A 26,091-nucleotide genomic window follows, 5' to 3' on the forward strand; every position below is an offset into this window, starting at 1 on the left:
GAATTTGTTGTGGTGACATATTCAAAGCAGAAGCTGCGGGGGAAGGAGCAGGAAGTCAGACAGGACTAGACCACGGCCCTGAAAGGGAGGGGGGGGGTTCGGCTGAAAAAAAAACCCAGCAAAGGCTCTCACTGCCTTCAGGATGGTGTCACTTCTGGCGGGTGACACCCGATCTGGGTGCGGAGCGCACTCCCATAGCACTGCTACTAACATCCCCCATGTTTTGACACCCGGGTGCAAAACGTCTCCCCCCACTCCCTCTTGGTATGCCCCTGCTAGGAATGCATCACATGTCCTGTCCTCTGTTCTATGAGAGAGGGATTCTGACATGGCGGCGACGGAGGGGGCGGCAGTGACTGGTCAGCATTCACAATATAAGACGCAGGGACATTTCACTCCGTTTTTTGGAGTAGAAAAACTGCGTCTTATATGGCGAAAAATACGGTAAATAAAGTAAGCCTGCACAGTTTTTCGAAATAATAAAAAAATAATTATGGCATATATTTTGCATAAGTCCAGTTAGGAATGGTTATTTTAATGAATTATGAGTAGTTTCAACATTTGGGTAGTGACGATAATACTTATGACAGTTAGATTTGTTTTAGCAAATAATTGAAAGTGATGCTTATAAATTGCTAACTGTTTGCAAACTAACAAACTGCTGCAAACTCAGAGAAGGCTACTAAGTCTTCTTCGAGTCTAACGAGCTTCCCTTTTACTAGCTGACCAACAGTGCCCAGTGTATATATCTATTTATATATAAATATTTCACCACCCCGTGATGTCAGTTATAATGAAACTAGTAGGGTGGAGTCTATGCTCAACTTACCATGCCAGTTTGTGATCTGCAGAATCTTTTAACCCAGGATATGTTTACTTTTGTTGGACTTGTGGACTCATTCAATAAATACCATGGTTTTACATTATGTGGCGATCTCTCTCTTCCTTTATATCACTTGTATGCGAGAACAAGGAAAAGGAAGAACCAGCAAGGATGATTTTATTGCCATCTTCATCTGCTTTCCATGGATGGATTCTTGTTGGGGTATGTGAATCCATGCTTTGTTAGGCTCCTATAATGTGAAGTCTATCTATCTGGTAAGGGCACATATTTTATACTTCACAGTGGAAGGTGCACTTTGGGTGTCTCTGTTATCCTTCATTCCAGGAATCAGGAGGAGTGTTTGGACACTGTTGTTATACCCATAATATTAAAACTTCTGTTGAATAGTTGAATATCAAATTCTTTAGTATTTAAATTAGTCAGTTATTGTGTAACTGTATATAACCTACATATCATAATATAGTCTTTCCACTGGTTCCTTCCAAAAAATAACAGCTGTGTTCTTTATGTTTTCAGGCCTACTAAAATCTTCGCCTCATGGAATCAAATGAGGAGAAATTGGATTATAAAATTGGGCAAACGGTGGAAATTTTTATATTGTATTATATTATATTATATATTCCATACAATTGTCATAGTTCTAAATTAAATACTCGTAAGAGTATCATACATTTTCACAAATCAGAGTTATGTAGGAAATGTTCACAATGAGCACATCCATCAAATCAAATGTGTTCATTCTACTCTAAAGCCCTGTACACAAGATCGGTTTGTCTGATGAAAACAGACCGATGGACTGTTTTCATCGGACGAACCGATCGCGTGTTGGCCCTATCGGTTTGTTTTCCATCGGTGAAAAAAGTAGAACAGGTTTTAAAATTTTCCTATGGATAAAAACCGATAGAAAAAAACAATTGTCTGTGTGGAAGTCCATCGGTCAAAAATCCACACATGCTCAGAATCAAGTCGACGCATGCTCGGAAGCATTGAACTTCATTTTTCTCAGCACGTCGTAGTGTTTTATGTCACCGCGTTGGACACAATCGGATTTTTGACCGATGGTGTGAAGGCAAGACTGATGAAAGTCAGCTTCATTGGATATTCGATGAAAAAATCCATCGGATTAGATTCCATCAGATATCCGATCGTGTGTACAGGGCTTTAGATTATACACAGAAAGGAATGCAGGTACAAAGACACCAGCCTATTCTTGGTAATATAACTGGGGCACATTCCCATTCTCAGTAACATAATTGGGCCATCATGGTCCTTATCCTTTTACAGGGAAACACTACAGTAACCAATAGGATGCAAGCTCGAATCGGGTTGTACCTATCAGCCTATATATGTATGACTACACTAATTTAAAGGCTTATATTTGTTTTAGTTTTTAAATGCCTATTGTTATGCTTCTTCAAAAAACACATATAGCATTGTGTTTTTAAAACAAACATGCTAAAACTCATAGAAATCAGTAATCTTTGAAAATGTGAAGCATCTATTTGCTAGAATAAACAAAGCACCTGCTCTATAACCTTGCTGTGTCGTATATCATTCAATAATAAAATGTGCTCGATATGTGGAATGTGGATAACTCCCTAGGTGAAAATGAATTTGTGAAATATTATTTGACAGCTTTTCTATCCAGTCTGCCCAGTAAAACTATAGGTCCAGTTTAACCTCATATTGCAGATCACAGATTGAAGCTGCATGAAACTTTGATACACATATATCTACCAAAGTGATAGCCATAACACAGCCACAACGATTGGTTTAGACCAGTCATGACTGTTTGCTTGCCTTTGTCTGGCCCTTGAGTCCCAATTCCTTCCACTGATACCAATGATGGGGTACTATTCCTCCCATTGATACCAACGATGGGTCACTATTCCTACCACTGACAATGATGGGGCACTATTCCTCCCACTGTCACCAATGATGGTGCACTGTTCCTGCCACTAATACCAATAATAATGTATCATTCCTTCCCCTACTGACCACATTTTTTAAATCCCACTTGCCACCAAGCCTGAGACATTGCAGACTCCCATCGATGCTGGAGCAACATGCTCCAGCATCGATGGGAGTCTGCAATGTCTCAGGCTTGGTGGCAAGTGGGATTTAAAAAATGTGGTCAGTAGGGGAAGGAATGATACATTATTATTGGTATTAGTGGCAGGAACAGTGCATCACTGATCTTGCTACAGTCTGAACCAGGGGTCTCCAAACTCCCTAAACAAAGGCCCAGGTTCCTTTCTGCCTTTCAGACTTTAGAAGGGCTGGACTGTGGCCAATGGGAGTAGAACATCTACTCCCATTGGCCACAGTGCAGCCCTTCTAAAGTCTGAAAGGCAGAAAGGAACCTGGGCCTTTGTTTAGGGAGTTTGGAGACCCCTGGTTCAGACTGTAGCAAGATCAGTGATCCCCCAACTTGAACATCACCTGCTCTACCATTTAAGTTTTACATTTATATACCACTATCATTGCATAAGCATTTTATCCATCATGCATTTCCATGTTTATAATATTAACATGGAAACACGTGGATTTTTTTAATCTTTCCTCACTCCCTAAAGGCAGATATACAAGATCATCATTTAATCCATGATTTAATGCATTCTATAAAAATAATTAAATATATAGTTTAAATTTAGGTAACATTAGTGATTTCGTAAAGGCAAATAGGCTGTTAATTGTTTCAAGGGACGTTGCACTTTGCATGAGAATTTGCCACAGAGCATAATGGATGGGGTGAAGCTCTGGCAGTTTCCTTTGTCTAATCAATTCAAAGTACCATGGAAAGTATGGGGGGGAGGTATGCTTACTCGACTTGACCCAGACTCCCAAAATGTTATCAGATAGTTAGCGTTTGTCTCTAAACTCACAAATAGGGTTGTACAAAAGAAGGTTTGAGTTAACCAACTGTTTCCATTCAGCTAGGAAGGAAGCTTTATGTTAATAGCATGAAATATAAAGGTTGAAAGAGGTTCTTAGCTTATTTAGGAACTTGTAGGTCTCCCAATTGCAAAAATTAGGAAGTGTCAAAGCAGTTTAGATTAAGTTGTTTATTCTCAGCCAGCATGTATGGACATAACAAGGGAAAAAGCTTTGAAAGAACTCATCTGTTTCACCACAGCTGCAGAAGTCAAGGGAATAATATTGTAAACCCATTTTGTATAATTTGGCTGGGGTATAATGGGCTTGATAAAGTAATGTCAGTTGAATTACTTTGTATTAGGATGCTATTATAGAACCCTGGTATATTTGAACACATTTAATAACATTTGTATTTATTAGTGATTCATTATTACTTGAATGCAATCCTCTGTACACTAATACCACGTACACACAGTCGGAATTTCCTACAAGGAAAGTTTGATGTGAGCTCTTGGTCGGAAATTCCAACCGTGTGTAGGCTCCATCTGACTTTTTCTGTCAGAATTTCCAACAGAAAAAATTTGAGAGCTGGTTCTCAAATTTTCCGACAGGAAAAGTTCTTGTCGGAAATTCTGATCGTCTGTATGCAATTCCGACGTGCAAAAAAACACGCATGCTCAGAATCAATTTGACGCATGCTCGGAATCATTGAACTTCATTTTTCTCAGCTCGTTGTATGTCACTGCGTTCTTGACAGTCGGAATTTTGTGTGAACGTGTGTATGCTACTCAAGTTTGAGCCAGAATTTAGTCGAATAAAAATCCACGGTTTTCTTGTCGGAATTTCCGATCGTGTGTACGGGGCATTAGACATGGGATAAACAACCATGTGTGCCAATGAAAGTTCAAATGTGATGCACAGTGCTGAAAGGAAGGGAGAGAAGAGTGGCAATGTGGTGATGCTCTCCTTGTCGAATCAGCTGATTTAAGCAGGATTAATGTCCAATCTACACTGCTTAACTGAATAGGAAAAAAGGAGGTGACTGAACTGGCTATGTCTGTGTCTATAGTTTAGACTGGCTAAACAAAATTAAAATATTTTCACAAATACTTAGCATATATGTTTTTCAGTTAGTCAGCATTTAGGACCAATACCCCATTTGAAAAATGTGTTGCCAGTTTTGTCTATAAGCTTTATGTTACTTATAATTTCTACTATGTGCTTCAAATCTTGTAAAACAAAGAAAGTTGCACTTTTCTCTGGCTATAGTGTATCTAACCCAGTGTTTCTCAACTCCAATCCTCAAGGCGCCCCAACAGGTCATATTTTTAGGCTTTTTATTATTTTGCACAGGTGATTTGGTCAGTTTCACTGCCTTAGTAAATACCACAGTCGTTTCATCTGAAGGGAAATACTGAAGACATGACCTGTTGGGGCGCCTTGAGGACTGGAGTTAAGAAACACTGTTCTAACCTATGTAGGTAATTGATATGAATGTTGTTTAATTAATTAACAAGCCTTATTACAAAAATTAATGCCACATCTGTCTCCTGGAAATTAGGCAGTTTGAAGGAAAAATGTTATCCACCATTGTTCTGATTAAACCTTTGCTCTTGCCTGTTCTGTCCCAACTCATTAAAGCCCAACTTTACCTTTACAGGAAATGGAATACTCTCACCAGGGCAGGGAAATCATTGTTTTTTTAAAACAGAATTTAGTTTCCATCTTGGTCCCCTATGCTGTCTAAAGCTGTTGAAGTGCTGTTTGTGCATATTGAGATGTGTTTAAGAATTGATTTCAAACTTATGTTAAATGTATGTTTATTAAATGTAATATTTGCATGTTACCTTTAACTACAGTATACAAGATAGCTATAAACATATGAATAAAATACCCCATGTTTTCACAATCAGAAGATTTCTCACTGGACATCATTGTTAGATGAAAATAAATAATTGTAAAAGGTAAAATAGAACATTGTAGGTTAAATAAATTGTAATGTTATTTTAATGTTTGCTAAATTGATTATTACACTATCCAGACTTAAGAAAAATGAAACTTGTCAGAGAGGTGGATTTTCTTTAAGCAGCAGTGGAAACAGTTATATCTTTGCTCTTAAAACTTGCAGAATGTGATAGAAGCCGTATGAGAGATAATAATACTTCCCAACCATACTTCTGACTTGCACTTTCAAAACTCTCCAGGCTTGATCACCGATGGTAGCGGCAATCAGCTTTTAAGACCACATAATCCCTTTAAGAGACTGTTAGGTAATCAAATACTGTAAATCAGCATTATCTGGATTACAAATTCTCTTTTCCAAGCCGATAGATGCAAGTAATTACCATCAGCATTTTGCTGTAAAATAACAGCTATTGAATAATATTGCCTGACTGAATAATTGTCTCATACTATGCAAATACAAATTGTATACACAAAGATAGGAATAAAGTAAGAGTGTGAAGTATACCTGTAGCTATCAAAAAAATTAACTATTGGAAAGAACTGACATAGGTGTGATGAATGCAATGGCATATTTCTGTATACAGAATGAAAACTCAAATTGGAACTATAGTCTTAAGAATATTGTTAGTGCATGAAGTTTGTGATTATATATAAACACAGGCACATGCATATTTGTTCATTGCATATGCAGGTTGTTTTTCGCTTACTAGTGTTATGCAATGGTTGTCTCTCATATGTCCCTGAAAATCCAGCAGAAGGTGTCTATCCAATTATCCTGACTTCATGCAGTCCTAAAAGGAAGCTTGCCATGAAAAATATATGTAGGCAGCAGTGCTCTCTGAATAACTGATCTGAACAGGTATGTAAATCAGGAATTCTGCAACTTGTTGCATCTTTGTTCTAATCAGTGACCTAAAATTTGAAGTAAGGAATAGCCAGGCAGCTGGTATTTCCAGAATAACATCAGCAATGGCAGCACCCATTTTTCTCTCTAATAACCTTTACAGATTCAAAGCAATCACAATACCACAAGCGTCATATACCATGTGGCTTTTGATTAATCTTTAGATCATATGAGGTATCTTGAAAGCAATGTTTTTATCTATTAAATATGACAAAAGAAATGGGCATTTTTGTTTGTTTTAATATCTAATACCCATTCCAATGAGGAGCTGTCCAGTGCTGAAATAAGAATAAACTAGAGTTACAGCATGAAACAAGCATTTAATATCAGACTGTTTTGACATACAATGTTTAATATGTTAAGTAACTCTTTTATAAGGCACTAAACCTAGAATGCATACTATCTTTAGCTGATATAAAAGACAAAATGATTAGATTAGAAGGATGTTCTCTTTCATGCTACTGATTTTTCTACCCACCATTCACATTGAAGGCCCATGAAGTCTACTCTCTATCTTTTTACCTAGTAGAATGGTTCCAAATACAACTAAATATGCTAACCTCTGCAACAGAAAACTATTAGAATTCTAGAAGTATCTAAATCTATCTATCTATCTATCTATCTATCTATCTATCTATCTATCTATCTATCTATCTACATATAGATCTATATCAATATATCATGGTGTGAAACCATTTACCTTTCAATGCTTATAAGAAAAAAGTAAGGTAATTTAAGTAAACTGTTCACATTCCATTAGAGCAGGAGTAAGATGCAAAAATAAATAAAAAATCAGGCCCCTGCAGGATAAAGCCATAATGTGCTAGTGATACAAAAAAAAACACAGTCACTTCCAGCGCTAATAGGTCTTCCAAGGTGAGGAGCAACAGATGTCAGATAAAATGGTGGTGTGAAAGATATATAGGGTATCCCAGAACTAGGTGGATGCTGCATTCTTCAGATAGGGTAATCTGAAAGGAACTACAAGAAAAACAGAAATGGAAGGCACGCACACCTAGTGCGTTACCAGAGATAATTTAATAATAAGATTGGTTTGGATAAAAGTGGGTACTCACAAAATGCAACTGACAAAAGGCTATAAACACAGTGCATGGACAGTGCTTAGAACATGGGGTACAGCTAACATGTTTTGGGGGGGCACCCCCTTCCTCAGAGCTAGGCTAGCTCTGAGGAAGGGGGTTCTCCCCCAAAACGTGTTAGCTGTACCCCTTGTGAGTACCTACTTTGATACAAACATTTCTTCTTATTAAATTATCTCTGGTAATGCAATAGGTGTGCGCGCCTTTCATTTCTGTTATTCTCATAACGTGCTAGCATGCACTGTATATTAGCACATTATTACAGACCTACCTCAGAAAAAGCTCTCCAGGAGCACACTGTCACCACTGTTGGGCTTCCAATTTAACTTATTCCTCCTTACGGGATTGTGGGCTTTAGCCATTTGAATGGCCGAGCTACGAAGACATCACTCCAGCATATGCACACTGAAGTTACGGTCATGGCACAGAGCTCTGAATGGATGACTTTGTCCATTCAGAGTGCAAGGTACATGTCCTGGTGATGTCACAGCTGCTACCAATGTAAATATCTCCTAAATTGTGCACGTTTAGGGAATATTTACTGTGCCTACAGGTAAGCCTTATTATAGGCTTACCTGTAGGTAGAAACCAAAAGTGGACTTTACAACCACTTTAAGATATAGCTATCGAAGTTACAGTAACCAAAAGACAAACACCCCTTCTGATGTCTATCTGAGCTACTTCCAGGTGCTGGTCAGGATATGCACTTGTCAGGACTGCAAGAAAATGGCACCCAACTGCACTCTGTTCAAACACACTAATGATAACAATTATATTAAAATTACTTCAACTTGGTTCCTATCTATGAGACAACCCCCCTCTATGATTACACACAAATTTGGGTAAAATGTGTTAGAGGGGGGTTTTATGATCGGTGGGAACCAAGCTGAAACCATTTTAATATAATTATGATCATAAGTGTGCCTGGACAGTGTGTGGCTCTATTTTCTTGTAGTATATAAGTTATAGATTTTAGGTTCTGCTTTAAACATGCATTCCTAATCCAGGAAATCTACCATATGTTAAGCTGCTGGCATGTACATAGTGGCCAGGCTCATGGTTTGATATAGACTGTTTCAGAGTCAGGGTCTAAATTAGCAAAGGACATCATGTTGAAATACACCACAAGCCTCAGAGCCAGGTGCCAGATGCCATGCTCTGTCTTTAAACAGCTGTCATCTTGGATGGTATACAATCCAGTCAATACAGAAGTAAGCAGACAGTTGCCCTATGGCAAGACAACTGTGTCCCAAAATGTAGACTTCCAGCAATATTGGCTGATGAGATTGGTTAATGCAAATCCCATCATGCCACTGCCTCAGGAAGTCATGCATTTGACTGTCTGTCTTTAGTTTTACCATAGTTGGACTGCTGAGGTTGCCTACCCCTGAGTTAATACTACTCACCCATATGTCCTCCTTCTAATGTCTACAGCACTGGTCATGTACAGTACGTCTGGGTCATCCAGAGTTTCCTCTGCTCCTTCCAAGTATTGTACATGCAAATCCAATAAGCTTCTTAAACCTATGGTTTTATCACCATCCAGTAATATTTCAAAATGTACCAAAATCTTGGCCCCCTTTTCCCCATATCCCTACCGCTTTAATATAATTTTGCATCTCATCTTTTAAACCTCTGTTCAATGTAATTTATCTATATATATGTTCCAATCCTTTGGTACACAACCAAACAACAAATAGTGCAATTAATAAAATTGCAGTGGTGTCCAAAGGATATTTGATCATATCTCTTTTTCACACAAAATCTGGTTCAACTATCCACAGAAACCAATCAGCTTCCAGGTTTTACTGTCAAAGCTTATTTAAGCAAGCTGAAGTTATAAGCTGATTGGCCACCATGCACCAGATTCTGAGTGCTCCAGTTTTTGTAAATCGTCCCCGAAGTATTTGTATATACATAATTGGATAAAATATCAATCATTTAATAGTTATTATAAATATTTGTCTATGAAGGATTTCATTTAAACAGGTCATGATATAAGTAATAATAGTCACATCTGATTAGACTTTTTCTGTAATGTTAAATGTTTTACCAACCAGATGCGGAAACCACTGGGATGAGCACTGAAACGCTTTTGATAATTCAAAATAAGTCTACAGTACTTAAATGTGACTAAATGCTACTAACAATTGTAAACAATGGTTACATTTATCTGCCCACACTTACGTTTTAGGCCTATAGAACTATCATTTAAGTCAAATGTAGACTACAATCTATTAAGAATTACCAAGGCTATTTTGTGTGCAGAGTCAAAACAAAATCCATGCAAATCCTCCCACAACATTTAAGCAGTTCTCCTTCCTATCTCTTTCAAGTTTTATTTTTGAACTTCATTGCTACTCAAATTACAGTGGGTACAATCTTATATTGTATAATACTGATACTAGCATACTAGATTCTTAGACAGTAGCTAAAAGTATGATAAAAAATGTCAAGGAAATAGAAAAGCTACATTGCTGTGTTATACTTATAATCTTAGCAAATGGCTTTTAAATAGGATGGGGGCGTGTGGACTGTCCCAGTGCTCACAGGCCCAGGAGCAGTTGTCCCTCTGCATAAGTATTGCAACATATGGTTTCAGTTTTGAACCAACATCTCTGGTCCATGGGTCATTACTGCTTACACAAGGAAATTATTTTTCTGAAGCAATGTGCAAATTCAGTTTTAGACAACCATGTCCTGACACAGGGAATGATAACATGTTTTGTTGCATTTCAGTGCTGCTGATTTCCCTCAACCTCTTGCTCTAGCGTTGGCTTTATGTCACTAATCAGGGTGGGCTTTCTAAGGTTGACAATAGTGGACCATGCTTGCACAATGACCATTTCCCTATTGACCACCCTTAGCCTCCACTGAAAGCAAATGTAACAAAGGCAATAATGCAGGAGGAGCAAAGCATTTTCATCCAGGGGCAGGGTCAAGTATTTTTAAATCAAAGCTGCAGATTTTTGAAATTACATTACCATTTTAAAGTTTTTGAGCCTTTAGTGACTGGGTGTACATATTTCTACTGCTGTAACCTTAACCTTTAAGTCAAACAGAACCTGTGAGTCGAGACCTATATAAGCAGCTACTGGATGATTTTTTTTTTAAATGGGGTGATTTCAGGTCTGCATCCTGGCTTCACCATTTAGTAAGTCCTCTGGAAAAAGCATGAACATGCTTTTCAGATTTCAGAGGCTGCATGCTTTTTTGCAGGTCATGTATTTGCTAGGAAGCAAAGCAAGGGTCAGGATGAAAGTTAACACCTTTTTAATACAAGTTACAAAATATCAATTGCCATATTTCTGTCCTCCAACCTAAAAATGTACAGCCAAAAATAAAAATGGCTTTACCCATATTCTAGCTTAGTTTTTCCAACTAAGCTCTGAAAATATAAATGCTTTTTTTTGGGGTTTATATTGAATATACTGGACTACTGTGAGCAATGTCATGGTCTATCCATGTAGTAATGTGTTAGGATCTTTTAAAAGCTCCCAGTAATTGCATAAAATCTACATACTTAGAAAGAGGTGAAGATACCCTGAAGATAAAGCAGCAGTATATATAGTTCTCAAAGTCAAGAGACCATGTTGTTTAACCAATGGGAGGGCTATATTAATTCAACAGAGGCAATTAAAAAAATCCTGGTGTCTGCTTCTCAACAGGCCATATATATATAATTTTCAATAAATTTTCATTTATGCCATGTATGTCTTTTCGACATTTGTGGATACATGCAATGCACTTTGTTTGTTTTTTAAATTGGAAGCTGGATGAGCGCAAACAAGTGTGCTGAAATGTTATTAAATGTAACAATCTTTAATCTCATTTTAGCTATTGTCATTCACCTTCTAAATGTGTGGGGCCATGGAAATAGAACATTTGCCATAACATGCCAGTTACTATGCACAAATAAAGATGGAATCAGCTTCATTATCTCAATGCAATGTTAATTAAAGGAATGTTCTATGTGGGTGTACATCATTTTTACATAATGACATGAGGTGAGTAGATAAAAAAAAGCAGCACAGAAGCTATGCAATGTGTTTTGTCCTGCTTCATTTACTGCTGCACCAAATTGAATGTAGCACAGAGATGAGAAAAAAATAAACTGCTGCTGGATTGTCAAAAAATAATGTATACATTACAAATTTTTACCTAAACTATTGACAAAAATAACTTTAACTGTTTTTATTATTAAGGGCTGGTTAATCTAAATTATACTTGCACTTATAGAAAATGCTTAATAGCATTCACTAAAGTGTCTAAAACTAGCCCACTGCTATGCGACTATTTTTCTTTATAAAATTGCAATGGTGGTATTCTAGGGGATTAATAGAACATGCAGCCAGCTCTGTGCCAGAATATATCCCCCCCCCCCACATTTTTACCTTCACCCCAAATATAATAATATAAGTTCTGCTCAATAAATTGACATGTTACTGCTATTACCAACATGGTACAAGCACTTTATTCGTGTTTTAAGAATTATGACTTTGCTTTCCTGGTATTGTATGTGGCTACCTAAAAATGTATATATAGTTGGTAAAAGTGATCTTTTGTGTAATCAGTTTGATAGAACTCATTAGCAGGCATTGTTGCATCTTATGTACATGCAATTGCCATACTAGAGTGTGAAATACATTTCCTACTCGCTAAAGTTTCCTTCTCACTTCAGTGTAGGCTCACCTTAGCTGTATTCTCTAAAGTAAGAATGAACATGTTTAATTCACAAATTGTTATTTATATGTTAAATGTATTTTATGTACCTAATTGTGTTTAGGAAAATTGCCTTAAAAGGGTATTCCATAGCTGCTAGAAATCATACCATGTAGCAACAGAGAGGGCTGACACCAACAATAACTCCTCCCACTTGTTACTGGGCAGTACTGCAAATTTAGATGACTGTGACACTTCAGGTTAAACCTGGAATTGCAGCGTATTAGTTTGACAATACTTGTGGTGCTGTGACCACTATTATACCACAATACACTTTATATTAATAATACTATATTATCAGGCTGGTGAGGGTAGTGAGAAGGATGTTGAAATAAGTGCTAATTTTCCACTTAAATAGGCAAATATATTATGTCATGCAACATTGGCATAGATCCATTAGACTGTGAAAATGTAAAGCAGTGACATGAGTGCATGACTTTAGAGTGCCTTACTGTTATTGCAGGTTGAAAATAAGGACCGTTATAATTTTCACACCTTTTATAAGTATGCTGCTTGAGAGAGATATGAAATATTACCAATGAACTTGATCAAATTTAAAAGTTTATTTTAAAACTCATTTAAAAAGTTTATTTTCCCCGCCCTAGTACATCATGTACTATAGCGGAGGAAAAGGGATTGTAAAATTCAGGAGCCAGTCAGTTTAGGTTGAGATCCAGCAGACAGCATTAAAGAATAAGCGAAAACACAAAATGGGCTTAAAACCTTACATGACAGCTGTGATTTAATTTTAGGAAATGCAGTTTCTACACCTTCTACAATCCTAATGTATTTTACCCAGTGATTGTAATAGATCAAACACTGGTCTAGGCTGTAATTTTAGTTATAGTTGCACTGTTGGCTGCTGCAAAGAAAAAATATTACATTCAAATCAACCTGTCCTGCCAGGACAATTCTAAGAACATCAACACTTTTACAGTATATTAGCCATGGTAAATCCCATATAAAATTACTACAAAGCTCTTTAAAGCATTCTCTGAGATTTTACTACAAATATTACTAATGACATTAAGATCCCATAAATCTCTGGAGGACAGGCTTCAAATCTACTTAGCATAAAAAATAAAAAAATTGTAAGAAATCCAAACTGAAAAAAAAAAAGTCTTTTATTCCCTAGTCTTTGTTATTAAACAGGATGAGCACATTCCTAAAATTGAACAAAAGCATTTTATTAAAACTGTGTCATAATGATTAAATGCTAATGTCATCCTCAACAAAGAATATTGCATGCTTAATTGCTCTGTTCAATATATATTTGTGTAAAAAAAATAATTATCTTGTATATTTGCACACATTCTGCACAATCACTTTGTTAATTCGTCATTTTATATAAAGGGGAAGAAAGCTAATTTTCTAGGTAAAGAAATAGCATTCTGCTCTAATATAAAAAGGAACAGACCATTAGTGAAATGGATGTGCTCAGTCTCAGGTGGGGATCCTGCTGAAATTCTTCAGCCATACCCCGCTGATTGATTGATGTAACATGGCTAGGTAATGCAGATCCAAAGTTCTCTCTCATAATGATGGAGGAGACCAAAACATTCATGCTGGGTGCACATTAATCTTTGCATAAAAAATAAATTAGACGAGTTATGGTTACACAGAGCTGCAGTCTTTCACCCTCATTTGCCTGCTTGTCATGTATGACTTTAACACTTTGTATGCAATTGCTGCGGCTGCTGCATTAAATAGAATAGAATAAATATTGGATGAAATAATGATCCTCATTAGGGAGCTGTCTATGATGTCTTTAGTGGCAGCCTTTAAAGTTATAAATATGTATATATATATATATATATATATATATATATATATTTCTTTTTTTTCTTAGGAGATACATGATCTACTAAAGCAATAAGAGTAAGCCTCAAATGCAAATATGCAGCTACAAATGTTTCCTTATTTTCTATGACAAGCACAAAAGTACAATATCCAAATAGTCAATCAGAATCCACATTCATTGATCCAATTTCCATATCCTGAAATCTAATTGGTTGCTATGGGTTACTGCATAACACCGAAGAGATTTTCACTGTCTTATTAAATTACCTATTTTGTGTTTTAAGAACATTTAGCACCCCAATCTGTATTCATCGGGGCATGCAATTCTACATCAGTTATCCAAAAACACATATATAGGTAAAACAGTACTTAAAGTGTGGTATTTAAACAAAAACAGCTACAAACATTATGACAAACGAATGTAGAACAAACACAGGGATTGAAATTTACATCAATTCTTACCAAGTAAAGAAATAGAAATAACTAAATGTATTTGATCATGTTATTCTTTACACAAAATAGCTGGCATTTCCCCTTTTAAACATAGAAATCTCCTTTTTTTTTAAATTGAGAGACCCGCTGCTACTGTGGTAGGAATAAATAATTGCTTTAGTATTGGGCTATTATATTTAATCATCCTCAATGTAGCCTGCAAGGGGCTATAATGTATTTCGAACCAATTGACCTTGATAAGCAACAGGGCTTGCTGCTCTTTTGCACAAATATATGTCAGATGCTGCAATTGTGACACTCTCAACCTAATTATAAAGATTTATTGCGTTGCATATAGTTTGCATATCCCTCAGATTTGTGTAACCCCTTCGGTAACACATTGACCTGCAGTCTAACAGAGCTCAAGCAGTCATGAAGACATCTGTATGCACTATTAAATTGCACAGGTCATTATTTCCCTCATACACTTAGTTATTTCGATCTTTAACATTTCAATCCTTAGATTCAGCAAGCGCTATAGGATTTTTTTTGAGATTCAACATTTTATATTTAATGTTTGCTCTTATCACTTTAAGATCTACAAAATAAACTTTCTAAATATAAAAATATCTAAGGTGGATCGTAGTTTTCTTTGTTCCCTATATTTATATAGACATTACATATAACTTCACACAAGCACAAACATACAGTTTTAAGCAAATAAAGGAAAGAAGACATATCTGGAACACAATTAGTAAGCATACAGGTGCTCAAAGCATTAATGAAAAATGTGTTTTCCTCTTTGTCAATATTACAATTTAAGAATAGTTGCCACCTCCTAATATCTATAATGTAAGTGAATGAGTCCACTGCTTAAAAGATTCTCTGCTAAAATGCAAATAGTGAACAAATATTATAGCTATGGCAATGCCCTACTGACTGATGATTGACAATGGTACCATATACACTACACATATGAAGGATTACAAACCTACTCAGAAATAATCAGATTTACCTGAAGCCTTGAAATTGCCTGGATTAAGGGGAAAAAATATTCTTAAAACGAACAGTTCATTGTGACTTTAAAAACAATAAATGAACTTAAATCCCTTTTCATCCCCATTGGTGGGAGAGCTAAAATTAAAAAGATTAGATCTTGCCATGTCAATCACAATAGGCTTTATGATGAAATAATCTCCCATAGCACCCTAATACCTGTAGCAAACATTAACCCTTCCAAATAATTGAATTCAATTACTTGCGCATGTTCATGAATAAAAAGATTGGCAGGTCTCTTACAGTACTGTGGTCTGTTTCCATCTGCATACATTACAATCCAAAAAATTACACAAAAAATTATAATTTTCTGTGATATGCAGATGTCAGTTGTAGATTCACACTGAACTACATTCTTGGTTTTCATTACAAATAGTCAGAATTTTACTTTTACCTTAAATTAATTCATATTATTACAGATATTGTTCAGTTGATGCATCTTTTCCATTATATAGATTGTTTTCACTCAAACTCTGTAGCAATAATGGCATTCATCTGCAGCAGCAGTAGAGAGTACCATCTGAAACTAGCAGCAAGCCTCATTAATTTTTAAAACTATGTGACCTTGGTACATTTTACAGAGTGTAAATATAATCACAAATTAGATTGTGGAACACTGATGTTTAATATTGCATATGTACTGTGAACAGCATGTTCCTGTGTCATATATTACTGATTATTATGCATGCTGTTAAAGTAATGTTTGGATGATTGTGTCTTATATGAATCAAGTCCTCCAGGCTTCCTAGATAGCTTGGTTACCAAGCATAATGTGAGATGCTCTATCATATTGTGTTTGCTCACAGGTTTTTACCAGCATGGACAAACCAATGTATTTTGAAGGTAAATGCATTGTCGACAGAGCACACTATAATGTTCTTAGAAAATGTAACATTATAACTCAAAGCTACTTTACTTACAAATTAAAAAAAAAACAGTAGACTTGTCTATTGTCCTACCTCCATGCTGGCCTGCCACCATGGAGATTGTATCTGTAATGTGTATTACTGTGCTTGTTACAGCTGTGACACTAATCTGCTTGTGCAGAGCAATACAAGGGGGTGGAGGAAGAAAAAAAAGTGATAGCCTGCTGGCTTGTAGACTGAGAACCAAAACCTTTAGGCCAAGTCAAGGCTGAATGGAAATGACACCAGTAAAAGCTTCAAAGTCCTGTCCTTCATCAAGAAGGTATGCGGTTTTCCCTTCTTTCTAATGAAAAGTAGACTGTCATTAGGGATTCTCGTTGATCACTGTCTAACAGAGGAAGACCTTATACACATTGCTGGTGTCTGCCAAGCAGCCCAGAAAGCGTACAGGTAACTATTGTTCCAGAGACAGACATGAATCCAATCAGCTCAGACTCTGACAGATCTCAGCAAGTAAATGCCAGGGCTTTGCTTTTAACTCTTAATTGACTATCTTATCCCCTGTTACCCTGCATTGGACAAAAACTAGCTGACACTGAAATAGAAGGCAGTTAGTTAATAACAGTTTCAGGAGGCAAGGTACATAAATTGTACAGTATTGACACCACCAATGCCTATATTTTCTTTTACTGTGTATTTACACACCCTTGTAGTACAGTTATCATCTTTGCTTAGAATAGCATAGCAGTGTTTCTTTACACCAGCAAAACCCAATGACCTCTTTAGTTACAGGTCTTTGAGTCTGTTGTATACTAATTTGAATGATGTTTTTATATTAAAATGTTATCATAATAAATATCCTGATCATTAATGTAATGTATCAAGGTGTAGGTGAATTTCAGTTTTCTAAAGGAAATACAAGTTATATAATTGATAAAACAATGGCATTTTAGAAGCACCAATGATAGGTACTATACTATACAAGAGAATTCTACAATATACACTCTACTATTAATTATGTGACCTATTCTTTTTCAGAAAAATAAAAAAAAAGCTTTTAACTGACATCTTTTTTTTAATCTATCAGCATTACAGCTTTATATGTCACTTAAAGGTTACTCGCTTATTTACAACTGAAGTAGACAAACCTTCAGTATACATTACACATATACATGACAGTTCTTATACAGATCAGTATAAGTCCAATGCTCTTACATGTAAGCAGGATTATTATTTGCTAGATACATAAGGAGAATAGACAGATCATTCACATCATTTTGCAGAACAATACAATTAAATAAAACAAATGCAGATCTAAACTAACATTGCACAATAAATGACAAATGGTGTGACCTGCAGAAACTATCCAATTCACAGTTAGGGTAGATCAGTGAAACAACCTGATAGTTGTGCTGTATTCATTTGCAGAGATTTCATGCACAAAGCTTCCAGGATAGTGTGGACACTGGCAATACTGCCCTTACAGAAAAATATTGTGTCATTAGCATGCAGCTTTAAAAATCCTATTCAAATGAAACTGAACAGTTCTCTTTTAGCTATCGGTGTGTAAATATAAAGCATATTTTCATGTGTTTCTATCAGCTGCTGATAGTACAACCTAAGGGAGATTGGTTTTGTGAGCATAGTATGGCTCTATTGTCAGAAAATAGGCACCGCACTTGTATTTCAGCTGTCTAACCCCAGATAACCCTATGCTAGTTAAGCTTTGCACTTGGCTTGACAACCAGAAAGCAAGTATTGACAAAAGTCAGTGAATTTAATAATGTCACCTAGAGAATAATATAGCCCTGCATAGCACAATTACAAACATTATGTTAATTATGGGCAAAATTATTGTCTTACCTTTTGTTAATATAATGACTTTTTGAATACTGTACTTTTAAAATGACTGTTATTTAGATTCATTCTGAGTGAATCATATCCCTTTACTGAAGGCTATCTACCCCCGTCTACTATATAATAAGTTTATTTTTGTCTATGTTTTTATCCAAATGTAATCCCTAGACTGGTAATTCTCTGTATCATATGAAGCAAGAGAACATTTTTTACCATGAAATCAGATGCTCTGGTGTGTGTGCCCTCCCTTTTGAGTTTCTTTGTGAAAACAAATGTATAGAAAACCCAGTCTATTGGCCTCACATACAATAGGGGAGATTTATTATTCAGAGCAGACCTAGTAATTATGAGATTCAAAGCATACTTGCTTAAACAGTGATTTGGAAACAGTATGATGAATGTGCATTTGGTTAGATTAATGGACCGGCTATACTTTGAACTTGTTGCTGAAAAGAACTGGGAACACTTTGTGCGTATTAACTTTACAGCAAATCCTGCCAACTCAGGCTATTTTGGATTAGCAACTGATGCTAATCTAATGATCTATACACAATCCACACAAAATTTTACTTTCCAACAGTTGTTGGAAATAGGACACTGCCACTTAGTAGCTATACTTTAAACAACATGGTCTGGAAGATCAGGATTGAAACATGCAAAATACTGGTCACTAAGCCTAATTTAAGGTCCTTTTCAATCACTCACCTGTCTTGGTGCCCTTCGTTAGGTGTAGCTGGTCTGGAGAGGCCATGTGTGGAGTAGGTCGATGGAGGAAACACCACATTCAGAGCTGCTGTGGTCACTGCATCATGCTGTCTCCAATCCTCTGTAGCACAACCTTCAATTTAAGTTCAAGACAAAACATTATGTCTGAATATGTGGCAAAATGTCTTAGAATATTATCAGTCTCTACATGCAAAAATAAAAAAAATAAAAAAAGTCAAAATATATATTTTTTTAACTCTTTGGAACATTGAGTTTAAAAAGGTCTTGAGCTTCATAAAGCCATATGTTGAAATAAAAAAAAGAAAGAAAACAAATTGCGCTTATTAAATTGATCCTTTCTATTTTACAGAAAAATTATACTTTGAAAAAAGTGTTGATTTTATAGAAAAAGCACAAGTAATTAGTGATATGTGTATTGTGTAAAGTGTAATGCATATGTCTTACTTACCATGAGATATGTGCTTTTCTTTCTTGCGAGAATGTGCATATATTGGCTGGCTTTCAGGCTGAGTGGAGTGTTTAGTCCCCTCCAGTTCTCCGTGTTGCTCTGCTGCAGGTGTGCTTAAAGAATGACTGGCTTTGTCTTGAGAGAAAGACAGTGGCCTGTGTAAGCCAGGGCTCTCTGCGTTGTCTGATGATGCTGGAAGAAGTGGCAAACTCCTAGGGGGAGACAGGTATTTGCTGCAGTCTGCAATCCAAACAGGTTCATTTGTGCTCTTATAATGACAGTCGCCTTGGTTTTTATGTCTCGAACTGTCTGTGCACTGAATCGAGGGATGTCTCTTCTTCTTAGTATTTATTTGCTTCTGGATTGGAGGGAGAGGTTCTGAGTTTCTCTGTCCAAGATCAAAGGCAGGCATGCAATTGGATGATGCTCTGTTTTCTGACTGGCATTCAGTTCCCCGGGTTGCTGCATTGCTGAAAAGCTCACTGTGGTCTTCATTCCAGGACCCAGGAGCTCTGTGTGATTTAAAAAAAATTATTATTTAAGAAGTAGACTAGCTCTACACTCCTCCCCTCATCACATTCTTGTTTTTCTAGTGAAACACAGTAACTATTTCAGCAAAGGGATCACTTAATAAAACCAAGGTCGGATGATTTGAAAATAGCATCATCTATGGTAACAAAACAATAATGATAACATCATACAAATTTATGAATTTTATTTCCCTGCAGTCACAAACATCAGACATTTACTCTAGAAAGAAAGCTGTTAGATCCTTCCTCCAGTTTCCATAGTGATTTCATTTTTCCCCCTTTTATCACAGATTGGCTGTAGAGCGGCTTGCCTTTGTTGCTTAAAAGGCTTATAGTACCAACTGTCAATATAAAGAACAAGTAAACACAGCACAACGAACACCGCCAATTGTTGTTAAGGTCTCTGAATAGAAAGGTAATAAAATTACTGAGTATGTGGTACAGTGCATATAGATATTGGCTCTTGTAATTTTTGAGAGTGTGTGTGTATATATATATATATATATATATATATATATATACACACATATACACATATACACATATACACACACACACATTTATAATACATAGACACCTACGCACCATAACATTCACAAACTAAGTCAGTAGGGTCACAATATAAAAATGTAATTGAAAAGATTAAACACCCTTTTTAAATGAAGTTCCTTATTGTCACTTAAGATACCTGTAGCCAGGAAGCTTTGTATTTGGTTTAAATTGCAGCTTAATAAATGGAACTTTAAAACATCTTCTTCGCAATGAACAATGAGGAATGCACTGCAGATGTGCTAAGTAGCATGATGCATTGAAAATGTTATTGTATTCCAGACATTATATAGCAAGAGAAAGCAATGGTCTTATTTCCTTTAAGTCTTTGTAGTCTACAAATAGGCAATTAGTTTGTGTTGTGCTATAATCACAATGTTGCATACACATAGGATTTGGAGAAGCAGTATGCATCCCCATTTTCTCTGCCTTCATTGTCTGTTTAAATGCTGTTTTCAGGCTGGCTTTGTGTCTTCACTGCAAAAAGATTAGAACGTATAAAATCACTGGAATGCTTGCTTAAAAAAATAAAAAAAACTCCTCAGTAATTCACTTAGCAACACAGAATGAAGTTGGATGCAACAGCTTGTGATTTGAAATACTCTGATGTGAAGCACAATCTATAGGGTAAAATACAAGTCAATGAGTGACCTGGAAATTAGGTTCATATCTTAAACTTAGAAAAATAAATGAATAATACTTGAAAGTGCCCCAAGCTGCATCTTATAATGAAACAATATAGAGCAATTGACACTATATATCATCCAGCTGCCATCAGTGATTGAAGGGAAGCACTGTATGTGTAGCAATACATCATAGTTGTAATTGAGATGCCTACACATAGAAAAACTTTTTTTGTCAAAGTCATAATTTACAAGAAATAGGGCAATGCGTGATAACAATTGAGGATTAATATACAGAGCAACAGATACCAGTAATTGTGTTATGTACATGTACTCAGGCCACAAAACTCATGCAGCTCCTCACTGTCTGTTTCATTCTGCATCCTCAGGAAGCCCTCCATACAGCTCCTAGCTATCTATTTAACAAACACACATAATGCAGAAAGTGTGCTTGCCCTTGTTTGTTGAAGGATCTGTGCTGGCCTCAGATCAACTGATATACAGCTGTATTTTAGGGTGAAACATCAACAATGTCCCACTCATTTGAAGCCAGCTATACACATGTGTGGTAGAGCACTTACTATCCCAGCTGTGGCATGCAACATTTAGGACCCATTCACCACTGCCATTAGGTAAAAAATCCAGATAGAGAATTTCTTCACTCTCCCCTCCCCAGTCACTCACTCACACAGTACATTGTAACATTTTGGTAGCTCATAGGTTATGAGGAAACATCAAGGGGCTGATCTGTGTTTGACATTGGTATTTATATAATTGTGTAATCATGGGGCAGTAGATGCCATTGGTAGCTGAATGAAGCCTAAACACAAATGTTTTGACATCCTTTTGGTAATAATTAATGATGATGACATTGTTAGAAGGAGTACTATCGCTATTACTATCGACAGTTCAATTGTTTTTAATATAAAATATGCAGATTTTGATGTAATAATTTACTTTCTCACAAGCTTTTTTCCTTAAAGAATCACCACTCCGTGATCCAGTCGTCTTCCTGTGAGCCCCAGTTATTATGGGCATAGCCCCCTGGGTCTGTGTCATTGACTCACACTGGGATCACAGCAGGATGCAGAAAATGTGTTGAGTACTGCCCATTGCCAGAGAAGAGACAGAGAGCATGTCATGTCACTAGCAGAGGAAGTCTGATAAAAAGGTATGTATAGACTAAGGGCCAGATTCACATAGGTTAGCGGATCTTTAGATCCGCGTAACCTATGTGATTTAAGATCCGCCGCCGCAAGTTTTTGAGGCAAGTGGGTAATTCACAAAACACTTACCTCAAAACTTGCGGCGGCGGATCGTAAATCCCCTGGCGGAATTCAAATTCCGCGGCTAGGGGGAGTGTAGTATTTAAATCAGGCGCATCCCCGCGCTGATTTAAATGCGCATGCGTCGTCCGCGAATTTTCCCGGCGTGCATTGCTCCCAATGACGTCGCTAGGACGTCATTGGTTTCGGCTTGAGCGTAACTTGCGTCCAACGCTTTTGTGAATCGTCGTACGCAAACGACGTAAAAAAAAATTGACGCGGGAACGACGGCCATACTTAACGTTGGCTGCGCCTCATAGAAGCAGGGGTAACTATACGCTGGGAAAATCCTTACGTAAACGGCGTAAAGTGACTGCGTCGGGCCCACGTACGTTCGTGAATTGGCGTATCTCGCTGATTTACATATTCTCGCCGTTAATCAGCGAGAACGCCCCCAGCGGCCATTTTAAAATTGCAGTTAAGATCCGACGGTGTAACACAGTTACACCTGTCAGATCTTAGCCATATCTATGCGTAACTGATTCTATGAATCAGTCGCATAGATACGACCGGCCTAACTCAGAGATACGACGGTGTATCAGGAGATACACCGTTGTATCTCTATGTGAATCTGGCCCTAAATTTTCAACAAAAGACATTCTTGAGTTGCACTTTAAGAATGGGCTACATGGACTTTGTTTAGAATGTGCAGACTAATTATTTACTTCCATGCACACAACATGTGTCTACCTTCCATACACACCAACCACATCCAAACACTACAGGAAAGACAAGCTATCTCAGACTCCTAAATTCTTATCCCACAACTCTGAGGAATGTCAGAATTAGTTCTTCTGACCTCAAAAGCGTGATTTATTTTTATTTTTTTGCCAAATCTTTAATATATTACATCAGACATCTAAAATATTATCAGGGAGTTTAGTTTTAGTTAGGCCCAGGGCTATTATCAGGGATCTTACAACATAATCATTAATCTCTAAAAACAGGATCAAACATTACATGCAATACGTGAGACTCTTAAAGTGGTTGTAAACCCACTTTTTGACTTTTACCTACAGGTAAGCCTATAATAAGGCTTACCTGTAGGTATAAAGAATATCTCCTAAACCTGTACGGTTTAGGAGATATTCCCCTTGCAATGCGCCGCTGATTGCAGCGGCGCATGCGCAGGAGGGAATCCACGGCGAAAGGACCGGCAGCCGCCGACCCTTGCCGATTATAAATCTCCTGCGTGCACGCGCGGGAGTGACGTCATCGCCACTCCAGCCAATCACATCGCTGGAGCGGCGATACCCAGAAGACACACCGGAGCAAGATGACATCTCACTCGGCGTGGACCAGGTAAGTGTTCTTCACCTCGTTCCGAGGTAAGTATTTCATAATCAGCTAGTATGCCGTGCATACTAGCTGATTATGCCTTTTGCCTTGCAGGTTTGAAAAAAAAAATTGTTTATGCGGTTTACAACCGCTTTAATAATATTATTTTTTTTGTTTTGTTTTGGAGTATACTATATGGGTTCAAATACATCTTATGCCCTGTACACACGATCGGTTTGTCTGAAGAAAACAAACCGATGGATTTTTTCATCAGATATTCGATGAAGTTGACTTTTATCAGTCTTACCTACACACCATTGGTTAAAAATCCATTCGTGTCCAACGCGGTGATGTAAAACACAACGACGCGCAGAGAAAAATTAAGTTCAATGCTTCAGAGCATGCGTCGACTTGATTCTGAGCATGCGTGGATTTTTGACCGATGGATTTCCCCACAGACGATCTTTTTTTCTATCTGTTTTTTTAACCATACGAAAAATTTAAAACAGGTTCTATATTTTTCACTGATGGGAAAAAAACTGATGGGGCCCACACACGATCGGTTCATCCGATGAAAACAGTCCATCGGTCCGTTTTCATTAGTGTTGAGCAGAATATGCCATATTCGATTTCGCGATATATCTCGAATATATATTCGAATATTCGAGATATATTCGCTAAATTCGAATATTCGTGATATTTTATCGAAATTAAATGATTGCGATTTTTCGCTATTGCGAATGCGAAAATAATTGCGATTTTTTTTATAACTGCGGTAGGAGCACTCTGATTGGCTCAGAATATTCGTGATATTTTATCGAAATATCGCAACATGCGAATGCGATATTTATTGCGCAATTTCGACAAATGCTGTAGGAGCGCTCTGATTGGCTCAGAATATTCGTGATATTTTATCGAAATATCGCAACATGCGAATGCGATATTTATTGCGCAATTTCGACAAATGCTGTAGGAGCACTCTGATTGGCTCAGAATATTCGTGATATTTTACAATACAAAATAATTGCGAATATTCGGCAAATGCAGAAGGAGCACTCTGATTGGCTCAGAATATTCTTGATATTTTACAATACAAAATAATTGCGAATATTCGGCAAATGCAGAAGGAGCATTCTGATTGGCTCAGAATATTCTTGATATTTTACAATACAAAATAATTGCGAATATTCGGCAAATGCAGAAGGAGCACTCTGATTGGCTCAGAATATTCGTGATATTTTACAATACAAAATAAAAAGTGTTTTGCATTGGTGGTGATTCTTTACTCTATCCATCTGTCACAGCCATTTGTCAATCAAACACCTTGAAGATTGAACACGTTCATGCTGCATGCTTTGGACTTTTTTTCACTTCACATATCAAAGACATTTTTATGAAAGATTATTTTTCTATTATTGGGACTATATTTCTTTATATATTTGTTTCACTGTGTATTTCACAAGTTATTTGCGCTTGCTTATTTTATAATTTGCCCACATGTCTTGTCACTAGACATATTTTTTATTCTTGTAGAGCGACTCCATTTTCTGTCTTGTATTAATTTATGTTGTATAACATTTTTGAGTTGCTGCTGTATTCTCCCCTTTTTTAAGGTATGCGCAATTTTTTCCTTCTTACAAAAAATAATAATATCAAACATACAAATATTCATAACATACACAAAGCCCCCCCCTTTTGCATCAGAGACAATCAGAGTTCTCCTACCACAGTTATCGAAAATTCGCAATCATTTTCGCATTCGCAATAGCGAAAAATCGCAATTTTTTTTTTTTCAATTTGGCAACATAAAAGGATCGCCTCAGCTTAGCTACTCGGCCCAGGGTCTCTAATCATACCAGCAATGCTTTTAGACGTCGATAGGATGTGATCTGTTTTAAAAATCAAATTGAAAAAATGCGAATATTCGGAATTGCGAATATTCACCGCGAAATTCGAAATATAGCGCGATTTCTCGAATATGCTATATTCGAGTCGAATATTCGCAATGCGAATATTCGTGAGCAACACTAGTTTTCATCAGACGAACCGATCATGTGTACAGGGCATTAGAGAAGGTCAACCCTCAAAAATGCCTTGCACCTCCTAAATTTGTACTTAGGAAGGTTGACACATTTAGTTTGATTCTATTTTTACCTCTAAGTATTCAGTACAAACATGGCCACCCAATT

General features: G+C 36.8%; 1 protein-coding gene across 1 annotated transcript in view; it reads right to left on the reverse strand.

Moving 5' to 3' along the window:
- The window catches only part of LOC120932093 (dynein heavy chain 3, axonemal-like), a 123,984-nt gene extending 103,866 nt beyond the window's left edge, over window positions 1–20,118 (reverse strand). Inside the window, exons 1-2 of the mRNA XM_040344228.1 lie at window positions 19,598–20,118; window positions 19,129–19,261 (exon numbers count right to left, since the gene is read on the reverse strand). Of these exons, the coding sequence (XP_040200162.1) occupies window positions 19,129–19,261; window positions 19,598–20,009 (545 nt within the window). The 5' untranslated portion in view covers window positions 20,010–20,118. The remainder of the gene's footprint in view (window positions 1–19,128; window positions 19,262–19,597) is intronic.
- Window positions 20,119–26,091: the final 5,973 nt, after the last annotated feature.

The sequence above is a fragment of the Rana temporaria genome, chromosome 3 (genome assembly GCF_905171775.1).
Source record: "Rana temporaria chromosome 3, aRanTem1.1, whole genome shotgun sequence".
NCBI lineage: Eukaryota > Metazoa > Chordata > Amphibia > Anura > Ranidae > Rana > Rana temporaria.